The sequence below is a fragment of the Capra hircus genome, chromosome 24 (genome assembly GCF_001704415.2).
Source record: "Capra hircus breed San Clemente chromosome 24, ASM170441v1, whole genome shotgun sequence".
In the NCBI taxonomy this organism is placed as follows: Eukaryota; Metazoa; Chordata; class Mammalia; order Artiodactyla; family Bovidae; genus Capra; species Capra hircus.
In genome coordinates this window covers 37535757-37554498 of record NC_030831.1, presented here as the reverse complement: position 1 = coordinate 37554498, position 18742 = coordinate 37535757, and the positions used below count along the sequence as shown (strand labels likewise).

The 18742-nt window shown below is 46.3% G+C and overlaps 1 protein-coding gene across 4 annotated transcripts in view; it reads left to right on the top strand.

Moving 5' to 3' along the window:
- The window catches only part of LPIN2 (lipin 2), a 96243-nt gene that overhangs the window by 58260 nt on the left and 19241 nt on the right, over window positions 1-18742 (top strand). For all 4 annotated transcript variants that reach the window (XM_005697070.2, XM_018039476.1, XM_013974287.2 and 1 more), the window contains exons 2-4: window positions 4101-4301; window positions 13568-13663; window positions 15399-15697. In XM_005697070.2, the coding sequence (XP_005697127.2) occupies window positions 4110-4301; window positions 13568-13663; window positions 15399-15697 (587 nt within the window). In that variant the 5' untranslated portion in view covers window positions 4101-4109. The remainder of the gene's footprint in view (window positions 1-4100; window positions 4302-13567; window positions 13664-15398; window positions 15698-18742) is intronic.

Sequence of the window (18742 nt, the reverse complement as noted above, 5' to 3'; positions counted from 1 at the left end):
GGCCTCTGTTAAGCGTCTCAGTTGGTCACCGTCTGCTGATTTCTAACCATTTTCCGTTAGTGATCTGTCAGCGCCTCCTTCCCTGTCTCGGGAGCCCCCGACATGTAAGCCAGCCCGTGGGCAATGTGCTGCTACCTGGCCCCAAATGCACTGCACACTGCTTAGACTGAACATCAGTCAGGCCTGTCTGTGCCTGCCCTAGTGTCTACTTTTGGATCTTCCGTTTAAGGAAAGTAAATTCTTTAGTTATAAAAATGAAAGGAAACCCAGTCATTTCGCTTATTTTAAGGACTAAGAATGCTTAGCTCAGAAGAGCTGAGCCCTGGTTACGGTTGTGCAGTGAACTCCCTGATGTGTGGAGGGGTCCATTAGAGGAGAGCGGGGCATGTGCGGTGTGGCTCCTGTGGACACAGCAGCCAGGGCCATCTGTCTGTGGTGCGCCTCCTGGGGAAAGGGGTGTGAGTCTCTGTCCACTGGAAGCATCCAGGATTGGAGAGCCGTCTAGCATGTGATGCTGCAGAAGATACTTGAGTCGCTGGCAGCTAAGGCTGCTGTAACAAAAGTCCACAGACTGGGTAGTTTAAACAACAGGGATTTATTTCTCCTGGTTTTGAAGGCTGGGAAGTCCAAGATCAAGGTGCTGGCCAACTCTGTTGCTGATGAGGGCTTCTTGCTGGCTTGCCGGAGTTCTCTGCAGCCTGCGTGGGGGGCCCTCACCCCCCTGCGGTGGCACCAGGCCTCCCTTGCTCTGTTTCCCAGCCTCATGATATGGACGGGGTTGTTTTATATCTGCTGAGAGAGAACCAACCGTTTGACAGCCTGCATTTTTCTGCATTTAGCAACTGGCGTTTACACAATAGACTTTCTTGTATAGCAGCCCATCCTTTACCCATGGTAATTAAAACCATCCTGAATAGACATAGTTGCGTTTAATTATGGGCTCTGTCCTCTAGTTGAAGCAAGCTTATTATACATTTAGTTTATAATGCGGTCATTTACGTCTGAATGTAGATGCTCATGTCATCATTTTTCAGCTTCTTTAAGAAGAGGGCTGTATGATTTGTTATGAATTCTTTTTAGATTTGTAACACAACTCATTTTAAAATTGCTACTGTCAGGCATAATACAAAGATTGATCATGTGGGTGCTGTTGGTTTAACATATGTGCTATGACAGGCCAAGAGGGTGTTGGTGAACATGTATCACCTACAGAATATGAAAATTCTGATGCACTGTTCAAACTAAAAGAGAGTGAAAAGATGAAGTGCTTAAGACTAAACTTTATTTCACTTCTGTTTTTGGAGACATTCTTAACGTATAAAGATTGTGCACCATGACCCCAAAAGTAAGGAACAAAAATACATTTATTCACTCTAAATCTAAATCAGGTGTAGTGCTCTTTTATATCACAAAATTTAATTTTCTGCATCATTAGCTGTTAGGGAAATGCAAATTGAAACCAGTATCACTACACACCTGTCATCAGGGCTGTCATAAAAAGTAGTGAGAATGCCGAGTGCTGGCAGGGACTCAGAGATGACACTGCATCTCTCAGACACGGCTGGTGGAAGTGGGCAGCGGGCCAGCAGTTCTGGTGGCTGCGTCTGTGAAAACTAAGTAGTCCCATTCAAACCAGCGCTCACGTTTCCTGGGCATTTTCCCCAGTCAGCTGAGAACTGATTTTCACACAGAAACCCATAGAGGAATGTTTAAAGCAGTTTTCTTCGTGATAACTCAAAATCTGAAATAGCTCCGCTGTTCCTCAACCAGTGAGTGAGTAAACTGCGGTATATCCACTCCATGAAATACTCAGCATCAGTAGAGAGGAGCAAGCTGTCGGTGCATGCACCAACCTGGATGAGTCTCCTTAGAAATATGAGTGAGGAAAGGCAGTCTCCAGGTGTTAGGCACTGTGCGATTCTGTACCCTCCTAAAAAATGGCAAAAATCTCAGCAGTGAAGAGCGGGTCAGTGGTTGCCAGGGATTCAGGAGGGAGAGCCGACAGAGGGAAAGCAGGTGTGTGTGACAATAAAGGGCCCACAGGACAAACTTTTGTCATAATGGAATGTTCTCAGTCTTAACTGAGTCACTGCTGCTGCTAAGTCACGTCAGCCGTGTCCGACTCTGTGCGACCCCATAGACGGCAGCCCACCAGGCTCCGCCGTCCCTGGGATTCTCCAGGCAAGAACACCGGAGTGGGTTGCCATTTCCTTCTCCAGTGAGTGAAAGTGAAGTCGCTCAGTCATATTCGACTCTTAGCGACCCCATGGACTGCAGCCTACCAGAATACTATCAACGCCCAATTATGATGATTGCACTGGAACTTTGCCAGATATTACCACTGGAGGAGGCTGGTAAAGAATATATGGTATCCCGTCATATTACTTCTTAGAACTGCATGTGTGTGAATCCACAGTTACCACAACCTAAAAAGATCAGTGTTTAAAAAATATGTGATGATATATTCTGATAACACACTATTTCCACTGCACATATGTTTCTTACTTTTTTATTCTCTTTGATTGATGGTTTGTCCATTCCCTTATTCATTCAAGAAATCATTATCCAGCACTTGATATGTGCTTCATTTGGCCTTACTGTCGAGTTCGTTTATCCTGAACTGAAATCATACCAACTTGTCACTGTTGTAGAGCTCACCTCGTAAAGGACGCCCGCCACTGCATTCTGTTGTCAGTGGTAAGTTCCCCAGCTGGTTACATCCCCACAGCCAGCTCTTTCTGTAGGTGCAATTTGGGAACTTGCTGGCACCAGCTTTAAAATACTCAAGGCATTTTCCAGGTGACGCTATTGTGGCTCGGCTCCGTGACGTGGAAATAGGCCTTGATAGCTATGCACGAGAGCGGGAAGGAGTGTTTGAGTGGGGTCTGGCGCCAGCTCTCCTGTGAAGAGCAGTGGGCATCTCTGCGGCACGGGCGCTGCGGGGCTCTGGGCTCGTGCGGGCAGGGCGTGTATTCTTCCAGTTCAGCTTTGGACTTTCCTACAGTTAGACTGTGCTCTCTGGGAACTTTTCTGAACCTGTAACTTTGATCTCAATATCAAAGTTTTTGATCCGGGTTTAGAGAGGCAGCTGTGCTGATGGTGAATCCTCTGCAGGAGAGCCCGTCGGGTCTCTGCTTCGGTGGAAGTTGAGGTGGGGAGGGTCTCTTGTCAGGGTTGTGTCCCTCTCCTCAGGAAGGTGTTTTCCTTGGTTGTGCTTCGACACTCCGCTAGGAGAGCCAGTGTCTAATGGATGAACTGTGGTTGTGTGGGTCACCGGAAATGAAATTTGACAACCTTAGGGCTAAAGAGGGGCTAACGGAAGAGCCAGGGGCACGGGCCCCGATCCTGTGGTCAGATGAAATGGTTGGGGGCCCTGCGCCCCAGGCAGATACCTTCGCCTTTTTGACCCTTCCTGGAGGACACTCTGCAGTCTGGTGGTCCTGATTTAAATAGTGAATTGTCGTTAAGGAACAGGATTAAGCGTTTTTTCTGTGCTTCGAACTTTGTGGGACGTGAACGTGTGTTCTAGTGAGCTGTGCTGAAGCTCTGAAGGGTTTGTTATAAATCGGTTCAGCTCAGCCTTGCTCACCAGTTGTTTAATCTAGCGTGTCTTTGAACCATAGTCTTAATTCTGTAGAAAACCCATCTCTCACTCACACAGGAGCTTCCTCTTGGGGTGATCTTCACTCACTGTTCTGCATGGCTTCTTCCTCAGTGGATGCGTTTTACGCAGGACCCAGCTGTCTCGGGCAGGAGGGCTGAATGGTGTCGGGGTTCTTTGGTGGTTCCTGCAGGTTCTGTATTTTGGGGGGAAGCACCTCGTGGTAGCAGGCTTGATCCGAGATGCTGAAAGAGGAAAGGGGACTTCGGCATGCCCAGCTGGGCCACCCCTCAGTTCCATGGTGGACGGGCTGGGGCTGCCCGTGCGTGGACGTGTGTAGCTACCACGTCAGTGGACACGGAGGGGTGAGCGTCACAGGGTGGATAATAGTCTGGGGGACACGTGAGCCACGTGGTCACTGGAGCTTTTTCTCTGCTGTTGCCATTAGATCCACAAACTCAGTGTTAACACCTCATCCGATTTGTTCTGTCTCTTTTAGTCTCAAACCATGAATTATGTGGGGCAGCTGGCGGGGCAGGTGATCGTCACAGTGAAGGAGCTCTACAAGGGCATCAACCAGGCCACGCTGTCCGGCTGCATCGACGTGGTGGTTGTGCGACAGCAGGATGGCTCCTACCAGTGTTCGCCCTTCCATGTGCGCTTCGGGAAGCTGGGGGTCCTGAGGTCCAAGGAGAAGGTGGTGAGTGCCGGTCGCGTGCGCTCTGTCCCCTGGGTGGTGGGGCGCAGCGGGGTCAGCCCTGCCCGTGAACTCCGGGGACCTCCCTGCTTCTGTTTTGAGAACCTGTCTGCTGTTGACGACAGCGGTGTGGGAAGTCCACCCTTCATACTGCTTTTGAGTTTGCTTCTAAATCCACAAAGCCCCAGAGGAAGTCTTGGGGGGGAAAGAGGTGAAAATCATTTTAATAATCCTGTGTGTTGCAACTTAGAAAACCCAAACCTAAACTAGAGTTATAAATGGGGAAGTTAGGTGTATTTAGAAAAGTGCCTTTACCTTATACAGCACTTTAAAATATTTAGTGTTATGCCCACAGATCAACTGGATAGAGTAGGTTGGTATGCTCAGGAGTATATTTGTTTAAATAAAATTAATGCCAAAGTTCTATATTTGTTTTTGCAAAGCTATAAAATCTTGTTGTAAATACCAGGACTTTTTCACAAATCTGACTGAAGTGAAAATCCGCAGGCTTTTTATTATTTTAGGGATAATTTCTTTCAAAAAGAAGATGTTGGTTTTCTTTTCTCTCTCTCTCTTTTTTTTTTTTTTTTAACATGCTTCTCCCTTCAGGAGCACTTGGGAAGTCTGTTAGTGTATCTGATTGATGTCGATCATGTTAGAAAAAGCTGAGCTAAGAGTAAGCTTCTCAGGTACATAGTAGTGATTTGCTTTCTACTCCTGTCCCATGTTGTCTCCCTAAATAGCATAAGGAGGTTCTGTTAGGATTTTCAACCCCCGTGAAAGCTCCACAGAAGTACATGTCAGAGGACCACTGTCCTAAGTTGCAGAATCTCTTTTTTTTCAGATTTTGGCTAATCACACAGCTGATCTTACTCTTTAAAATAGAAACTTCCCTCTGTCTTAATTGAACTTACATTATTTTGAAAGAGCCCGGAGAACCAGGGTGGCGGGGCTTATGTGGCCCAGCCTCTGTTCAGAGTCCCCGTTTGGAACCCGCAAGCAGCGGCGACGTCCTGAGGGACTAGGAAACTGCCCACTGCAGGCATGTTTGGCCACAGCCGAGCGTCCCTGGAATTTTTTCTTACTTTCTGGTAATGCTAATCTTGTGTGCTTTCAGACTGTTTCGGCTTTGGGAGAATTAGCAACCGTTCCTGCGCTGGAATTTCCCGGTAGTTGTGCAAGGGTCTGTTTGTAAAATGACTCATAAGGCTTCCCGCCCTCCACTTCCCCTCTATGATCTGGGTTTTTGGTCAGACGATTGGATAAGTCATCTGGCCTCCGAACTGGAACCTGCAGGCTGATGTATGTACACCTCTGTGCATCTGTTAGTGTGACTGGGCGGACAGCGGCTCTCTTCCTGCTTGCTCTATGCCTCTAAGATAGTAATGCAGTCACACACGTCATTGTGCTATAGAAATAGCTCGTCAAGCTTGTAAGAGAAGTCTATCCATGAGGCCCAGGAAAAGAGAAAAGTTCTTCCCCATTCCTTCCCTTGGTAGCCCAGAGACCCAAAGGATATATTTGGGAGGAAATTTGGCTGTTTGACCAAAGCATAGCTTTCCTGTGACAGTAAACCAAAGCCATGTCTGCCTTGAGGGACTGGCAGTTTGGAGACATTGTGCTGTTTTATATTTTAGGTCATTTTGGATTAGGGAAAGCTGTCTGTTGATTTTATTTTATTATTTTAGATTATTTGGCTGTGCTGGGTCTGAGTTATGACATGTGATCCTTGATAGGGATCCAACCCGTGGCACCTGCATTGGGAGTGGGGAGTCTTAGCCACTGAACCACCAGGGAAGTTGATTTTCAATTAAAAATGCAATTTTCAAGTATAGGGACACCTATGAAGTGAACTTGAGACCCTAACCACCTGAAAACCTCTGGTTTTAAGGGAAGAGGCAGTGTAATAATTTTCCCACTGCCGTTGCCGTGTTCTTTGCTTGATAGAACACAATACTCCCTGTAGTTTTCATAATTCAGGAGTTTACTTTCAGAAGATAAAGATGTACTTGATATTTTGAAATATTAATCTTGTTGATTTAATGCAAAACTGATTTAATTGCTTATCAAAGGTAAATAACCCCGTGTATTAGACAGGACAGTTTCCATCATAGATGACAAAAGTCCACCTCACACTAGCTTAGGCAAAAAAGGAATTAAATTGGCCTGTGTAACTGAAGTCCAGGAGGATTTGAAACACTCAGGGTTTTACTTAGAGCTGCTGAAGGTGTCACCAGAATCATCTCCCCTCGCCTTTCAGCTCTGCTCCCTTTCTGTCTGTCTGTCTAATGCACAGCGGCTGCCACACATGCAGGCTGACTTCCGTTGACTCAGCAGCCGCGGCAGGAAGACAGCCTCTCCTTTCTGCAAAAGTACCAGAGTTGTCTCCCTGTCAGACTTGGTTACATACGTCTCGGGGACCAGTCACCATAGCTGGGGGTGAAATGTATTGATTGGCCTGGCTGGAGCAGCAGCCCCGCCTCTGCTCTCTACAGCCACTGGAAATAGATGGTCTGAAATAGAGGAGATTGGATCTCCAAAGGGAACAGAGATACACCCACCCAAAGAGTGGCCAGAACACGCACCTGCTACTGCCAGCATCTCCCAGAATTAGTTCTGTTTCAACATCTGTCGTATGTGTTGAGCAAAAGGCACAATGTAGGAAATATGACCATATGGAAACAAGTGTTTTAGAAACCAGTTTACTAGAAGTAAACTTCTTCCTTGGGCTTCCCTGGTGGCTCAGCTGGTAAAGAATCTGCCTGCAGTGCCAGAGATCTGGGTTCGATCCCTGGGTTGGGGAGATCCCCTGGAGAAGGCAACAGCTACCCAGAATACTCCAGTATTCTGGCCTGGAGAATTCTTGGAGTCTCAAAGAGTCGGACACAACTAAGGGACTTCCACTTTACTAAAAGTAATATTGACACACCAAAATGAGGTTTCTCCTAGTGGGCGCAGAAGCGGTAGGGGAGGGTGGGATGAGTGGAGAGAGGAGCAGGGAAGCTTATACACTACCGTATGTAAAATAGATGCCAGTGGGAGTTTGATGTAGATGCAGGAAGCTCAGACTGGTGCTCTGTGACAACCTACAGCGATGGGACGGGGTGGGAGGGAGGTTCAAGAGGGAGAGGACATATGTGTACTTATGGCTGATTCATGTTGATGTATGGCATAAAGCAACACAATATTGTAAAGCAGTTATCCTCCAAATAAAAGTAAATAAAATTAAAAAAAATTAAAAACATAATAAAAACAAAAATGAGGGTCCTCTTTAATAAAATAGTCACCTTGGGAAGCATTTATTCCAACTTGGTGCCATCTCTCAAAATATTTTTAGTATTTTTCCTTTGAAACCTAAAGGACTCATGGCATATTCCTTGAAGTATTCTCAGTATTGGCACAATCTTGATGATAGATTTAATTTTTGGAAAGACCCAAGCTCCATTTAGAGTCAAATCAAGAGACCAAAGTAAGTCGTCATACTAAGAAATGTCACATTTGGGAATTCTGGCGGTCCAGAGGTTGAGACTCAGGGCTGTCACTTCCAGGGGTCAGGGTTCAATCCCTGGTGGAGGACCTAAAAATAAGGACGATAAACGTAAACCAAAGGGTTAACTGTTTAAGAATGGTTTTGAAACAAACTTTGAATCTGCATCCTGGAGAAGCAGTCTTCCATTTTCCCGGGTATGTCAGATGAATGGGTAACCTCCAAAAGTAAGTGTTTTAAAGGATGGTATTAGTTTGAATCTCTTGTTTTTTTTTAAATCTAATATAGAATAACTTTAAATGTTTCATTTGTCCTATTTAGTTTAACTTTCAAATTTTATATAGCAATCAGTCAACAAACATGGGTTATTTAAATTATAGGTCTGACTCTAGTTGAATAAATTAAGTCATCCTGAGAAACCTGAAATTTGCCGTTATGGAGCACATTTTTTTCTTTGTTCAGTTCTCACGTAACTTTTTTGATTAGAGACAGTCTTCCTATGACTCTGGAAGAAGCTGCCATTATTTCAGCTGCTTCAGAGGCCTTGCATGACTCTAGATGCGTATGTGACTTCAGCTAGTTTATTATGAAAGAAAACTTAAGACACCTGTCTGAAAGTATGTTTTTCTCTTGGTTCAGGAGCTTGCTGTAGCATTTTGTTTTGCAGGAGTTAGAGTTCTCATCATACGCCGCTTTTTCAGTAAACGTTCTCAGTAATAGCACTGAGAACGGCCAGCACGGAGGCGAGTGAGGGTTAATGCTTGGCCTGTGGAAACTGTTTCATGCTCCTCTTGGTTTTAACAAGTAAAAGAAATGTGAGTTTTGTGTAAAATAATCACTTAACGTTTCTGAAATAGGGAATTTTTTACATAAGATTTTTAATTTGTTTTGGATTCATTTCTTAGTTGCCTATTCTTCTGATTTCCTTTTATAGTGTTATCCTTTTCTTACAGTTTTATTTTATAATTAACACACCAACTGCACATGGTCAAAGGCCATACTTGATAAGTTTAAACACAGGTGTACCATAAAAGTCGCTCAGTTGTGTCTGACTCTTTGTGACCTCATGGACTGTAGCCCACCAGGCTCCTCTGTCCATGGGATTCTCTAGGCAAGAATACTGGAGTGGAAAGCTGTTCCCATCTCCAGAGGATCTTCCCAACTCAGGAATCGAACCTAGGTCTCCCTCATTGCAGGAGTCTTGACTGTCTGAGCCACCAGGAAGGCCATCACCATGACACGGAGCCTTTCACCATCCTGTACTCTTAGTCTTCTCCACTCTCTAACAGTTCCTCAGGCTTTGTTTCATGATTTTGACATATTTTTTAGTTTATTTTAGATGGACAGACAAGTTGCAAATGCAGTTTTTAAAGTTTCCATATACCCTTCACCCAACCCCTTCCCTTCATGTTCACGTCCACGTGACTGTAGTACGGTGATCAGAACCAGGAAGTCAACATCAGTATAAGCTATCAGCTAAAGACCTTACTGGAAAAGACCCTGATGCTGAGAAAGATTGAAGGCAAAAGGAGAAGTGGGCAACAGAGGATAAGGTGGTTAGATAACGTAACCAACTCTGTGGACATGAATTTGAGCAAACCCCACGATATGGTGAAGGACAGGGAAGCCTGGCGTGCTGCAGTCTGCGGGATCGCAGAGTCGCACATGATGAAGCAGCTGAACAACAAACAGCAGCACAGACCTTCACAACAAACACCACGTCACCAGCGTTTCTGCTCGTGTCTTTTCTCTGTTGCAGGATCCCTCCTTGCTCTCGCCCTGTGCTCTCTAACAGTCCCATCTTTCCATGTGACCTTGACTTCTTAGAGTGCAGAACGTTACCGTGTAGATGGTCTCTCAGTTTGAGTTCTCCGATGCTTTCTCGTTTGGGTGAGAATGACACCGCGTGCGGTGCACCCTCCTTGCTGGTGGTGTTAGCTCTGCTCGCTCTTGAGTGATGGCTGTGAGATTATTTGTGGGAAGAAACCTCGGGACTGTGGGCATAGCCTGTCTCTCATTATACTCTCACCAGGAATTTTAGGGGACACGGTGGACTTTGCTATGTGTGATTGCTCTGGTGTTTCCCAAATGGCGACTTTCTGTTTCCATTCTTCCTGCTCCACTTATTCATTGAAACTGTACTTTGTCAAAGAGCTATTCTCTTATTTGCTTAGCTATTCAATTATTAGATTGGTGTGGACTCACGGATATTAATTTTACCCCATGGGTTGTAATCATTATTATCATTATTTCTGTAGTTGCTAAGATTGTCCCAGTTTCAGACGTTGTTAGCTCCTTCGAGCTGAGTGCTTTTGAAACGCTCCTATCATTTTTTAAGCACTCCTTGTTACTTTCCGGTACTGGAAGATATTCCAGGAGACTATACTCTCCCTGCCTCAACCCTGGAATTATTATTATTTCTCCAAGGGAGCTTTTGAACTGTGGTGTTGGAGAAGACTCTTAAGAGTCCCTTGGACTACAAGGAGATCAAACCAGTCAATTCTAAAGGAAGTCAGTCCTGAACATTCATTGGAAGGACTGATGCTGAAGCTGAAACTCCAATATTTTGTCCACCTGATGCGAAGAACCAACTTATTAGAAAAGACTCTGATGCTGGGAAAGATTGAAAGCAGGAGGAGGGACGACAGAGGATGAGATGGTTGGATGGCATCACCGACTCGATGGACATGAGTTTGAGTAAACTCTGGGAGTTGGTGATGGACAGGGAGGCCTGGCATGCTGCAGTCCATCGGGTCGCAAAGAGTTGGACACGACTGAGCGACAGAACTGAACTGAAGGGAGCTTTGGTTTCTTGATTGGAGAACAGTGTCTGGAAACAAAGATCTGGTCACTGGGTACGCTCACTGGTCTGAGGTGCAGTTGCCTGTAGCTCCCTAGCCGGCAGAGCTGAAAGATTCACGTGCATAAGTACCTGCATCTGTACCTGCCTGTAAGAACTAGGGGTTTGCAGCATCGCCCCCTTCCAGCCTGGCACCTCAGGGCTCATCTCCTCATTGCAGCATCTTTCTCCGACAGTGAGCACCATGCCTTTCATCATCCACAGTAAGCAACATGTTTGTTCAGTCCTAGAATACACACATAGGAGTTTCAGGATTGTGAACTCACATCTCTGTGATTAAAAAGAAATCACTAACTGCAGTACAGTATCTGTTCAGAGGTTGGTTTTTTTTTTTTTTTTTTTTGCCTTTAAACATAGAATTAGTCTGCATACTGTTCTCCAAAGTTACTTAGGTTCATTTTCTTCTTCCCTTAAACATGGCTATGTTATTCATACATGGGATTTTTATAACAAGCATTGACAACATACGTCAACTAATATTGTTTAATACGATGTTGCTTATCTCATCATTTGGTTACTCCCGGGAAGATGGAGCTGGAAGTGAACCAGGCTCAGCTGTGGTTGGAAGGGATCACTGGTCCTCAGTGGAAACAGCCAGTGGACTGTGCAGTTGCTCCCACCACAAGGGCCGTGCAGAGCTAAGGACACTGAGCTCACAGATTGTTCCACTTATGTCTATATTATGCCTTTGTGTGTTTGTGTCTTGAACAGTCTAAAGCCAAAGTTCACAAGTTATTGGTAAGAGTTTTGAAAGTTAGTATTTATTATTGTAAAATATTTTAAAGTATTTATTCAGAATCTGCATATAAACAGCTGCATTATTTTTAAAGGATATGGCAGTATTTCATTTATACAAACACTCCTCACTTTGTACAGTAATTCAGACAATGAAAAGGGGCAGGCTGAAACCCTGCAAAAGGAAAGCTGGTCAGTGAGGGAAGTTAGGGCTCGTCCATGACCTCTATAAGCTTTGGTCAGAACTTGCCAAAACTCTTACTGTTATAAATGTACGGGAAAATGAAAAATAGTGAAATAGTGCACTGCAGTTCAAAACAAGAGAAATAATGAGAATTAAATGTCTTATTTCTTCACAAAACACTCATCAGGAGTGGTGTGAACAGCTCTTGCCTTCTTGACATAACACTTGCACTGTGGAATAAGTGTCTTTTCATTGTCTTAGCAGCGTGCCCTGCTCCTTTCTGAATCTGCCTCAGCGTCCAGCTTTTGGTCCTTTGGAATTGCCATGCCCTGAGGCGTCTCGGGGAGTTGCTTCGGCCTGAGGTTTTGCCGGTGTCCCTCCCTCTCCATCTGCATCCTTTTGTCGCAGCTCCTTCCCTCTTTTCTGGGATAAACTCGCCTCCAGGCCCCTCTGCCACACGTCCTGCGTCTCGTTTGCAAAGTTGGCTATTTCTTCTGTAACTGCTGATGTCCATTTTGGTTTCTTCCCCCAGCACTGGTACTGTTTGTTTCTTTAGCTGCACTTTGGTTCTGGCCAGTGTCCTCTTTCCGTTGTCCATTTTATAAGGTGTCAGCTGGGTTTGTCACTGGGAGACCAGGAGGAAGCACAGCCGCACGCTTCGCCGCCTGTGGCTGAACTGAGGGACAGATGTGCTGGGACTGGCCACTGACAGGCTTTGAAGAAGCAGCGTGATGAGCCTGTGGTCATGACGGGCCTCTGCTGTTTCTGTGCGGTCGCCCCTCTGTATCCGTGGGTTCTGCATCCAAGGTTTCAACCAATCATAGATCAAAAATAATTTGGAAAAATTTTTCCAGAAAGTTCCCCAAAGCAAAACTTCATTTGCTATGCACTGGCAAGTGTTTGCATAGCATTTATGTTGTGGTACGTATTAGAAGTAGTCTAGAGATGACTTAGAGTACATGGGAAGGTATGAGTGGGTTCTGTGCAAGGATGGCGCCCTTTGCTCTGTAAGGGACTTGGGCGTGTATGGATTTCAGTATCCGAGGCGGGCCTCAAGCTACTCCCTGTGGGTGACTGTGGGCGGAGGGGCTGGTGGTGAAGTGTGTGCTTCCTGTAGTCACATGGTCAGCACAGTGTGGGAGCTGAGGTTCATGCTGACCCAAGTCTCTCACGGGAGGCCTGGCAGTGCTGTGACCTCCAGTTCAGGTCAGTCGCTCCGTCGTATTCAGCTCTTTGCAACCCCATACACTGTAGCACGCCAGGCTTCCCTGTCCATCACCAAGTCCTGGAGCTTATGCAGACTCATGTCCATTGAATTGGTGATGCCATCCAACCATCTCATCCTCTGTCGTCCCCTTCTCCTCCTGCCCTCAATCTTTCCCAGCATCAGGGTCTTTTCCAGTGAGTCAGTTCTTCACATCAGGTGGCCACAGTACTGGAGTTTCAGCGTCAGCATCATTCCTTCCAGTGAATATTCAGGACTGATTTCCTGATCTCCTTGTAGTCCAAGGGACTCTCAAGAGTCTTCTCCAACACCACAGTTCAAACGCATCAATTCTTTGGCGCTCAGCTTTCTTTATAGTCCAGCTCTCACATGCATACATGACTCCCGGAAAAACTGAAGAAACTAGATGGACCTTTGTCAGCAAAGTAATGCCTCTACTTTTTAATACGCTGTCTAGGTTGGTGATAGCTTCCCTTCCAGAAAAAAATGGGGACCTCCAGAGGGGCTCAAGTGTGTGCTGACAGTGGGACTTCCCCCACCTTATGACATTTGGGAAAATAAACTTTTTAAATTTGTTATGAAAATAGGTGATCAAGCCTTTTCTCTCCGTCTGTGGTGTCGTCGGGGTGGGACGTGGGGAGGGGGGTGGGGTGGGGCAGGGAGTGGAGGGTCTCTCTGGGAGCCTCAGGACTAAGCTCTCCTGAGAGCCTGGAGTCTGGGCTTTGTTGAGCTGGGAGGATGGACGCTTACTGCTCAGCCTCACTGTGTCTGCTCCTAGATTGACATAGAGATCAATGGCGACGCTGTGGATCTCCACATGAAGCTGGGCGACAACGGGGAAGCTTTCTTTGTAGAGGAAACGGAAGAGGAGTATGTAAGTCCTGGGGGCGGGCCACGCTCGCCGCACACTCGTGGATGGTCGCTGCTGGCCAGATGAGCTTTCACTTTGGGTTGAAGAACTGGGCTGTCAGAAGGGAGCTGGAGCAGGAGGAACTCCCCCCACCCCCACCCCTGAGGTCCAGGCTGCCCACGTGCGAAGGCCCTGGCCTGGCCCCCACTGTGAGCGTCTGGTGACTTTCTCAGGTGGTGCCTGCACAGTTCACACCTTGGTCTGAGCATGCTCAGCTCCACCTGAGTCATCACAGAGGCACAGCAGGCTGCGTCTGCATGTGGACACGTGACCTTTGAGCTTGGGAACACGTTTGAGGTTTCCGCTGGGGACATGACATCCCGGTCCTTGATAGTGAGGTGCATTAGTTTATTATGATCTGGGGAGAGGTGACTAATTGGCCTCTGCCCTGTATGTGTGATTGTTGCGTGTTTGGCCTCTTTTGGCGAGAGCACAACTGACCCCCTTCCCTGTGTATCCACTGATGTGAATGTGTCTAAGCTGCTCCTGATTGATTTAAGGTGGATCTTCTTACAACTTCTTAGGGGGCATCATTAAATCTTTCATTGTGGAGAATAAAATCTCAGAGCAAAAACAATAGCTTCAAATTATTAAAGACAGAGAGCTACTTTTTTTTGTTTGTGAAGATGAACTGCTAGTTTGATGCCATAAATTCCCAAAGGAAACCAACAGTGGAATGAGATTGTTCATCATTGTTCACTCGGGGCTGGCAACGTCAGTACTGGTATGGAAGGCAGCAGGAACCAGTGATTATGAAGGGGAACCTACCAGACCGGTGTTTCTCCTCGTATCTTAATTACTTGTTCTCATGTTGTCTTATTTGCATTTACTTTGCCCTGGAGAAAAAATTTCCCTATCAGACACAGGCGAAAGGCAGAAAGAAGCAGTGAGTTATCACGAGAGTGAACATCTCTGATGTAGCCTGCCACGCTGATGAGGCTCCCTGTAAATCTGGCAGTGAGAGGGTTGGGCACTGAATCTGTTCCCTGCTTCACCCGTCACTTCTCGTGATTCCATTCGGAACTGCTCAGTGAAGTGTCAGCTTTCCAGCCTTTTTTCCTATTCTGCATATGACCCAATTGGTCAGATTTTCTTTAGCATAATGTGCTTTTCTTTAAAAATTACAAATTGCAATTCATCCAACAACACTAGAATCACTGCTGTCCACACAGACTGTGAAGAGAAGCCCCGCTTTCCAACGGCTCCTGGTATAAAGAGGGATAAACATTACCAGGATCCCTCTGGCTTCCACTTACTGACCTTTTGTTTCCCCCACTGTTGTTGTCAGCAACCCCCACCCCACCCCCGAGTCAGAAGGTCTAGACCAAGCACTGTCCTTTCCATCACTGCATGATAGCCCATGGTATGGACGTGCGTTTCTCGAACCTTTCTTATGCTGATTCAGCTCACCCGCCCGCCCCCCTCCCCCAACAGTGAATCTATTCTGGCTGAGCTTCCACGTGCCCTGTGCTGACCCGGCACGTCCCTCCTCCACTATGTTCAGCCACGTGGACCCACACGAGCTAGGGCTCAGCTGTGCAGGGGGGTGGAGACCTATGCAGGTGGTGGTCAGTGTGACTTGCTCACCTTTGAGAGCTAGGTAGGTGTTCTTTGTACCACTGTGAGGTCAGCCAGAATCACTGCTGTTTTGATTCACCATAGGGTTTGTCAAACTTCTCTTTCTCGTGTTCTCTTTAAGGAGAAGCTCCCTGCTTACCTGGCCACGTCACCAATCCCTACTGAAGATCAATTCTTTACAGACATCGACAGCCCTTTGGTGAAACCAGGTGGAAATGAAAGACCTTCTCAGAGTTCGGACGTTGCCCACATCCTGGAAGCAGAGACAGTCTTCACCCCTAGTTCTGTGAAAAAGAAAAAACGAAGGAGGAAGAAATGCAAACAGGACAGCAAGAAGGAGGACCAGGCCGTGTCACCCCCTGCTGGGGACGCCACGGGTGTGGACCTGAGCTCCGACGATGACAAGGGGGCCCAGGCAAGGTAGGCAGGAGGGACAGAAGGAAAGATGTGCAGGTGTGTGTGTGCCCTGAAAACCATGCCCTGGACACAGGTGGCTCTGGGAAGGAGGAGGGTTTTCATGTGGGTGATGCTGTGTACCGTCTCCAGGGCAGATGTGCAATGGAGATGCTTACGACACCCAGCAGAGACCACAGTGTAGGACTACAGTCACACTGTCAGAAAGGCGTCTCTGCTTTCCATCCTCCAGGGCAGACAGGCTTGCAGGGTCCGTATGGGAGCTGGGTGCAGGGGCTGGAGGCCGCTGCTCCCCTCCTGACCGTCTGTGGCCTCAGAGGACGCGCGTGTCAGTCTGCAGGGACGAGGGTCTCCATGCCTCCTTCCCCTCCTCTTCATTCTGCTGCACGAAACAGACACTGGCCAGCCCCCTTCTGCCCTGTTGAGACGGGTCTTTTATGGGACGTGTCCGTTTCCAGAAGCAAACTTGATCAATAGTCACACTGAGACGGACTGACTGACCCCAAGCTGAGGACAAGGGTCAGCTGGTGTCAGCAGTGAACTTTGGCGCTGGTCATTAGCAACCCCTTATCTCTTATATATATGCTGCCAGCTGAATAGAGGAAAGCTCATTTAGTCCCTCTGATTTATCCATGTAGATGATTCGGGCCACTGACTTTGACTTTCTGTTGGTGTTTGTCCCTGTGCTTTAGAAACTGGGGTGTATTTACATACAGTGATATTCATGGATCTAAGTGTGCAGTTCATTGAATCAATAGTTGTGAATATCACGGAACCTCTGTTGGCTTTTGAATGAGAAAAGTAGTTGTTTTACACAGTAAAGCTGAACTTGGAGCCGTGATGTTAGGGGTCATCTGTGAAGCCTGAAGTGCTCCAGACACACCATCCGCAAACTTCAGCTGGGCCTCCCCCACCACCCTGACCAGTGTTAGGCCATCTGCCCGTCCGTAGATCCTCTGCCGTTCAGGGTTGCTGTAGACGTTTGTGCTGCGTGTCAGCCTAGAGTCAGCGCTGCTCTTCCTTGTGCTCTCACCTGTACCCTCCCTTACATCCCCGTGCCACAGGCTTCATTAGCCCCTCATGGTCAGCCTCCTGGCTGCCTCTCCTTGGGTACGTGTGCATTTTGAACGTGCTTGGCAGGTTTTCGTGAATCACAGGACTAAAGGGAACCTCAGCATCAGCAGCTTTTTCCATCACTCTGATGGATCTGAACTAATGAGTTCTATTTTTGTCCAGATTTGCCCAGAGAAGACATGTCCTGCCCTTCTAGGGCTTGTAAATTCTTAATGGTGCCTGGTCTCTTTCTCTCTCTCAATATTTTATTAAATCCAGTTTGCTTTGCTGGGTTTCTTGGTTTACTGTGTGCGTGTGTGGCGGGGGTGGGGGGCGGGGGGTATGTGTGTCGTTTAATCGTGTCCTGCTCTTTGCAGCCCCGTGTGTGTGTGTGTTAGTCACTTAGTCATGTCCTACGGTTCGCGAACCCGTGGACTGTAGCCCACCAGGTTCGTCTGTCCATGGAGTTCTCCAGGCCAGGATGCTGGAGTGGGTAGCCATTCCCTTCTCCAGGGGATCTTCCTGACTCAGCGGTTGAACCCAGGTCTCCAACATTGCAGGCAGATTCCTTGCTGTCTGAGCCACCAGGGAAGCCTCATCTTTTATACTGTGGTGAAATATATTCCAAAGATACGTTTAAAGAAAAAATTTTCCGTGGCATTTATGTTGCTCTTTTCAAACCTCTTTCAAATATGTAAATAGTAATAGGCCAGGCTGTACTACCCTTTCAAATTTGGCAGATAAGGACTTTTCATAGCAAATGATTTCCCTTTCTGCTTTTACCGTTGCAATCTCCTCTTTTAACAAATGCAGTATTTTTATCTGGATATCAGCCTTTTACATGATATTTGTATCTTTCCTCTTAAATAAGGTGGTGTGCCAGAGCTCAGTCTTTCTGAGACAAAAGAGATGAGGGTTTGGAAAACCTGATTTAGGAAATGCAGCCAAAAGGAAAAATAGTTACGTACCAGAGTTGGTGGTAAAGCAGAGCGTATTGAATTAAGATGTAAAGAAGAGATGAGATAATACAAATTAATAAAATGATTTCTATCTGTATTTTTTGTCTAGCTAATTAAGTGATAAATATTCTCATGTCTGTCCTGGTAGAACATTAAAGTTTCTGTAAGGAGCTCTTGAATTTGTATCATGTTTAGTGTTTGAACTTTCAGAGTTTTTCTATATACTTTGCAGCGCTCTCAACATGACATACCACACGAGTCTCACATTGACTCTTGCCGAGTACATAGGACAAGGGATAAATTTCTAACTAAACATGAAAAACTAGGACCCTCAGTGCTTCTGAGGGGTGTTTTCAAGGTTATATGGCAAGTTAGTTCTATTAACTCTGCAAATCAGGGAAACCAAAGGGTAAATTAATTCAAACCTTGTTAGCAGTAGTTCAGTCTTCTACAGTTCCAAGGTCTGAGAATGAATTTTAAAAGCATCTGTCATACTTTTGTGTCATCTTCCTCACATCCCTACATCCTGCAGATTTTAACTTAGAGAAAGTTCTCAGACTGAAAGTAAGTTCTGGATTTTTAAGAGTTTTTTTTCCTGTAGTTTTCAATTTTTAAGCCATAGCTTTTGTCTTCAGCTGTCTGCTTGCTTCCATTTTCTGTAACATGCAGGAGAGTGTAGTGAAAAGAACACAGGCTTGCTTGCTTTGAATACAACTACTTACTAGCTTTTTTACTTTGGGCAAGTTACTAAACTCCTCTAGGTCCTTGATTAAGTAATACCTAAGGTAGGATTTTACGGCTTCATGTTTGCGAGGATTGAATGCAATGTACGATAAAGCCTTAGTTTGCTTCTTGTAGCCTCTGAGTCAAGTACCCCTACCAGATGTAAAAAGGAGTTTTTTTCCTTTCTGTCCCTCCTGTTTATTCCACGCTTGAATGGTGATTGCAGTGGTGTCCAGTAGGTGGCACCAGTAAACCCCTTTCTCCATGGAAGGTCGTGTCCGTGGCTCAGTCATGTCTGCCTCTTTAAATCTCATGG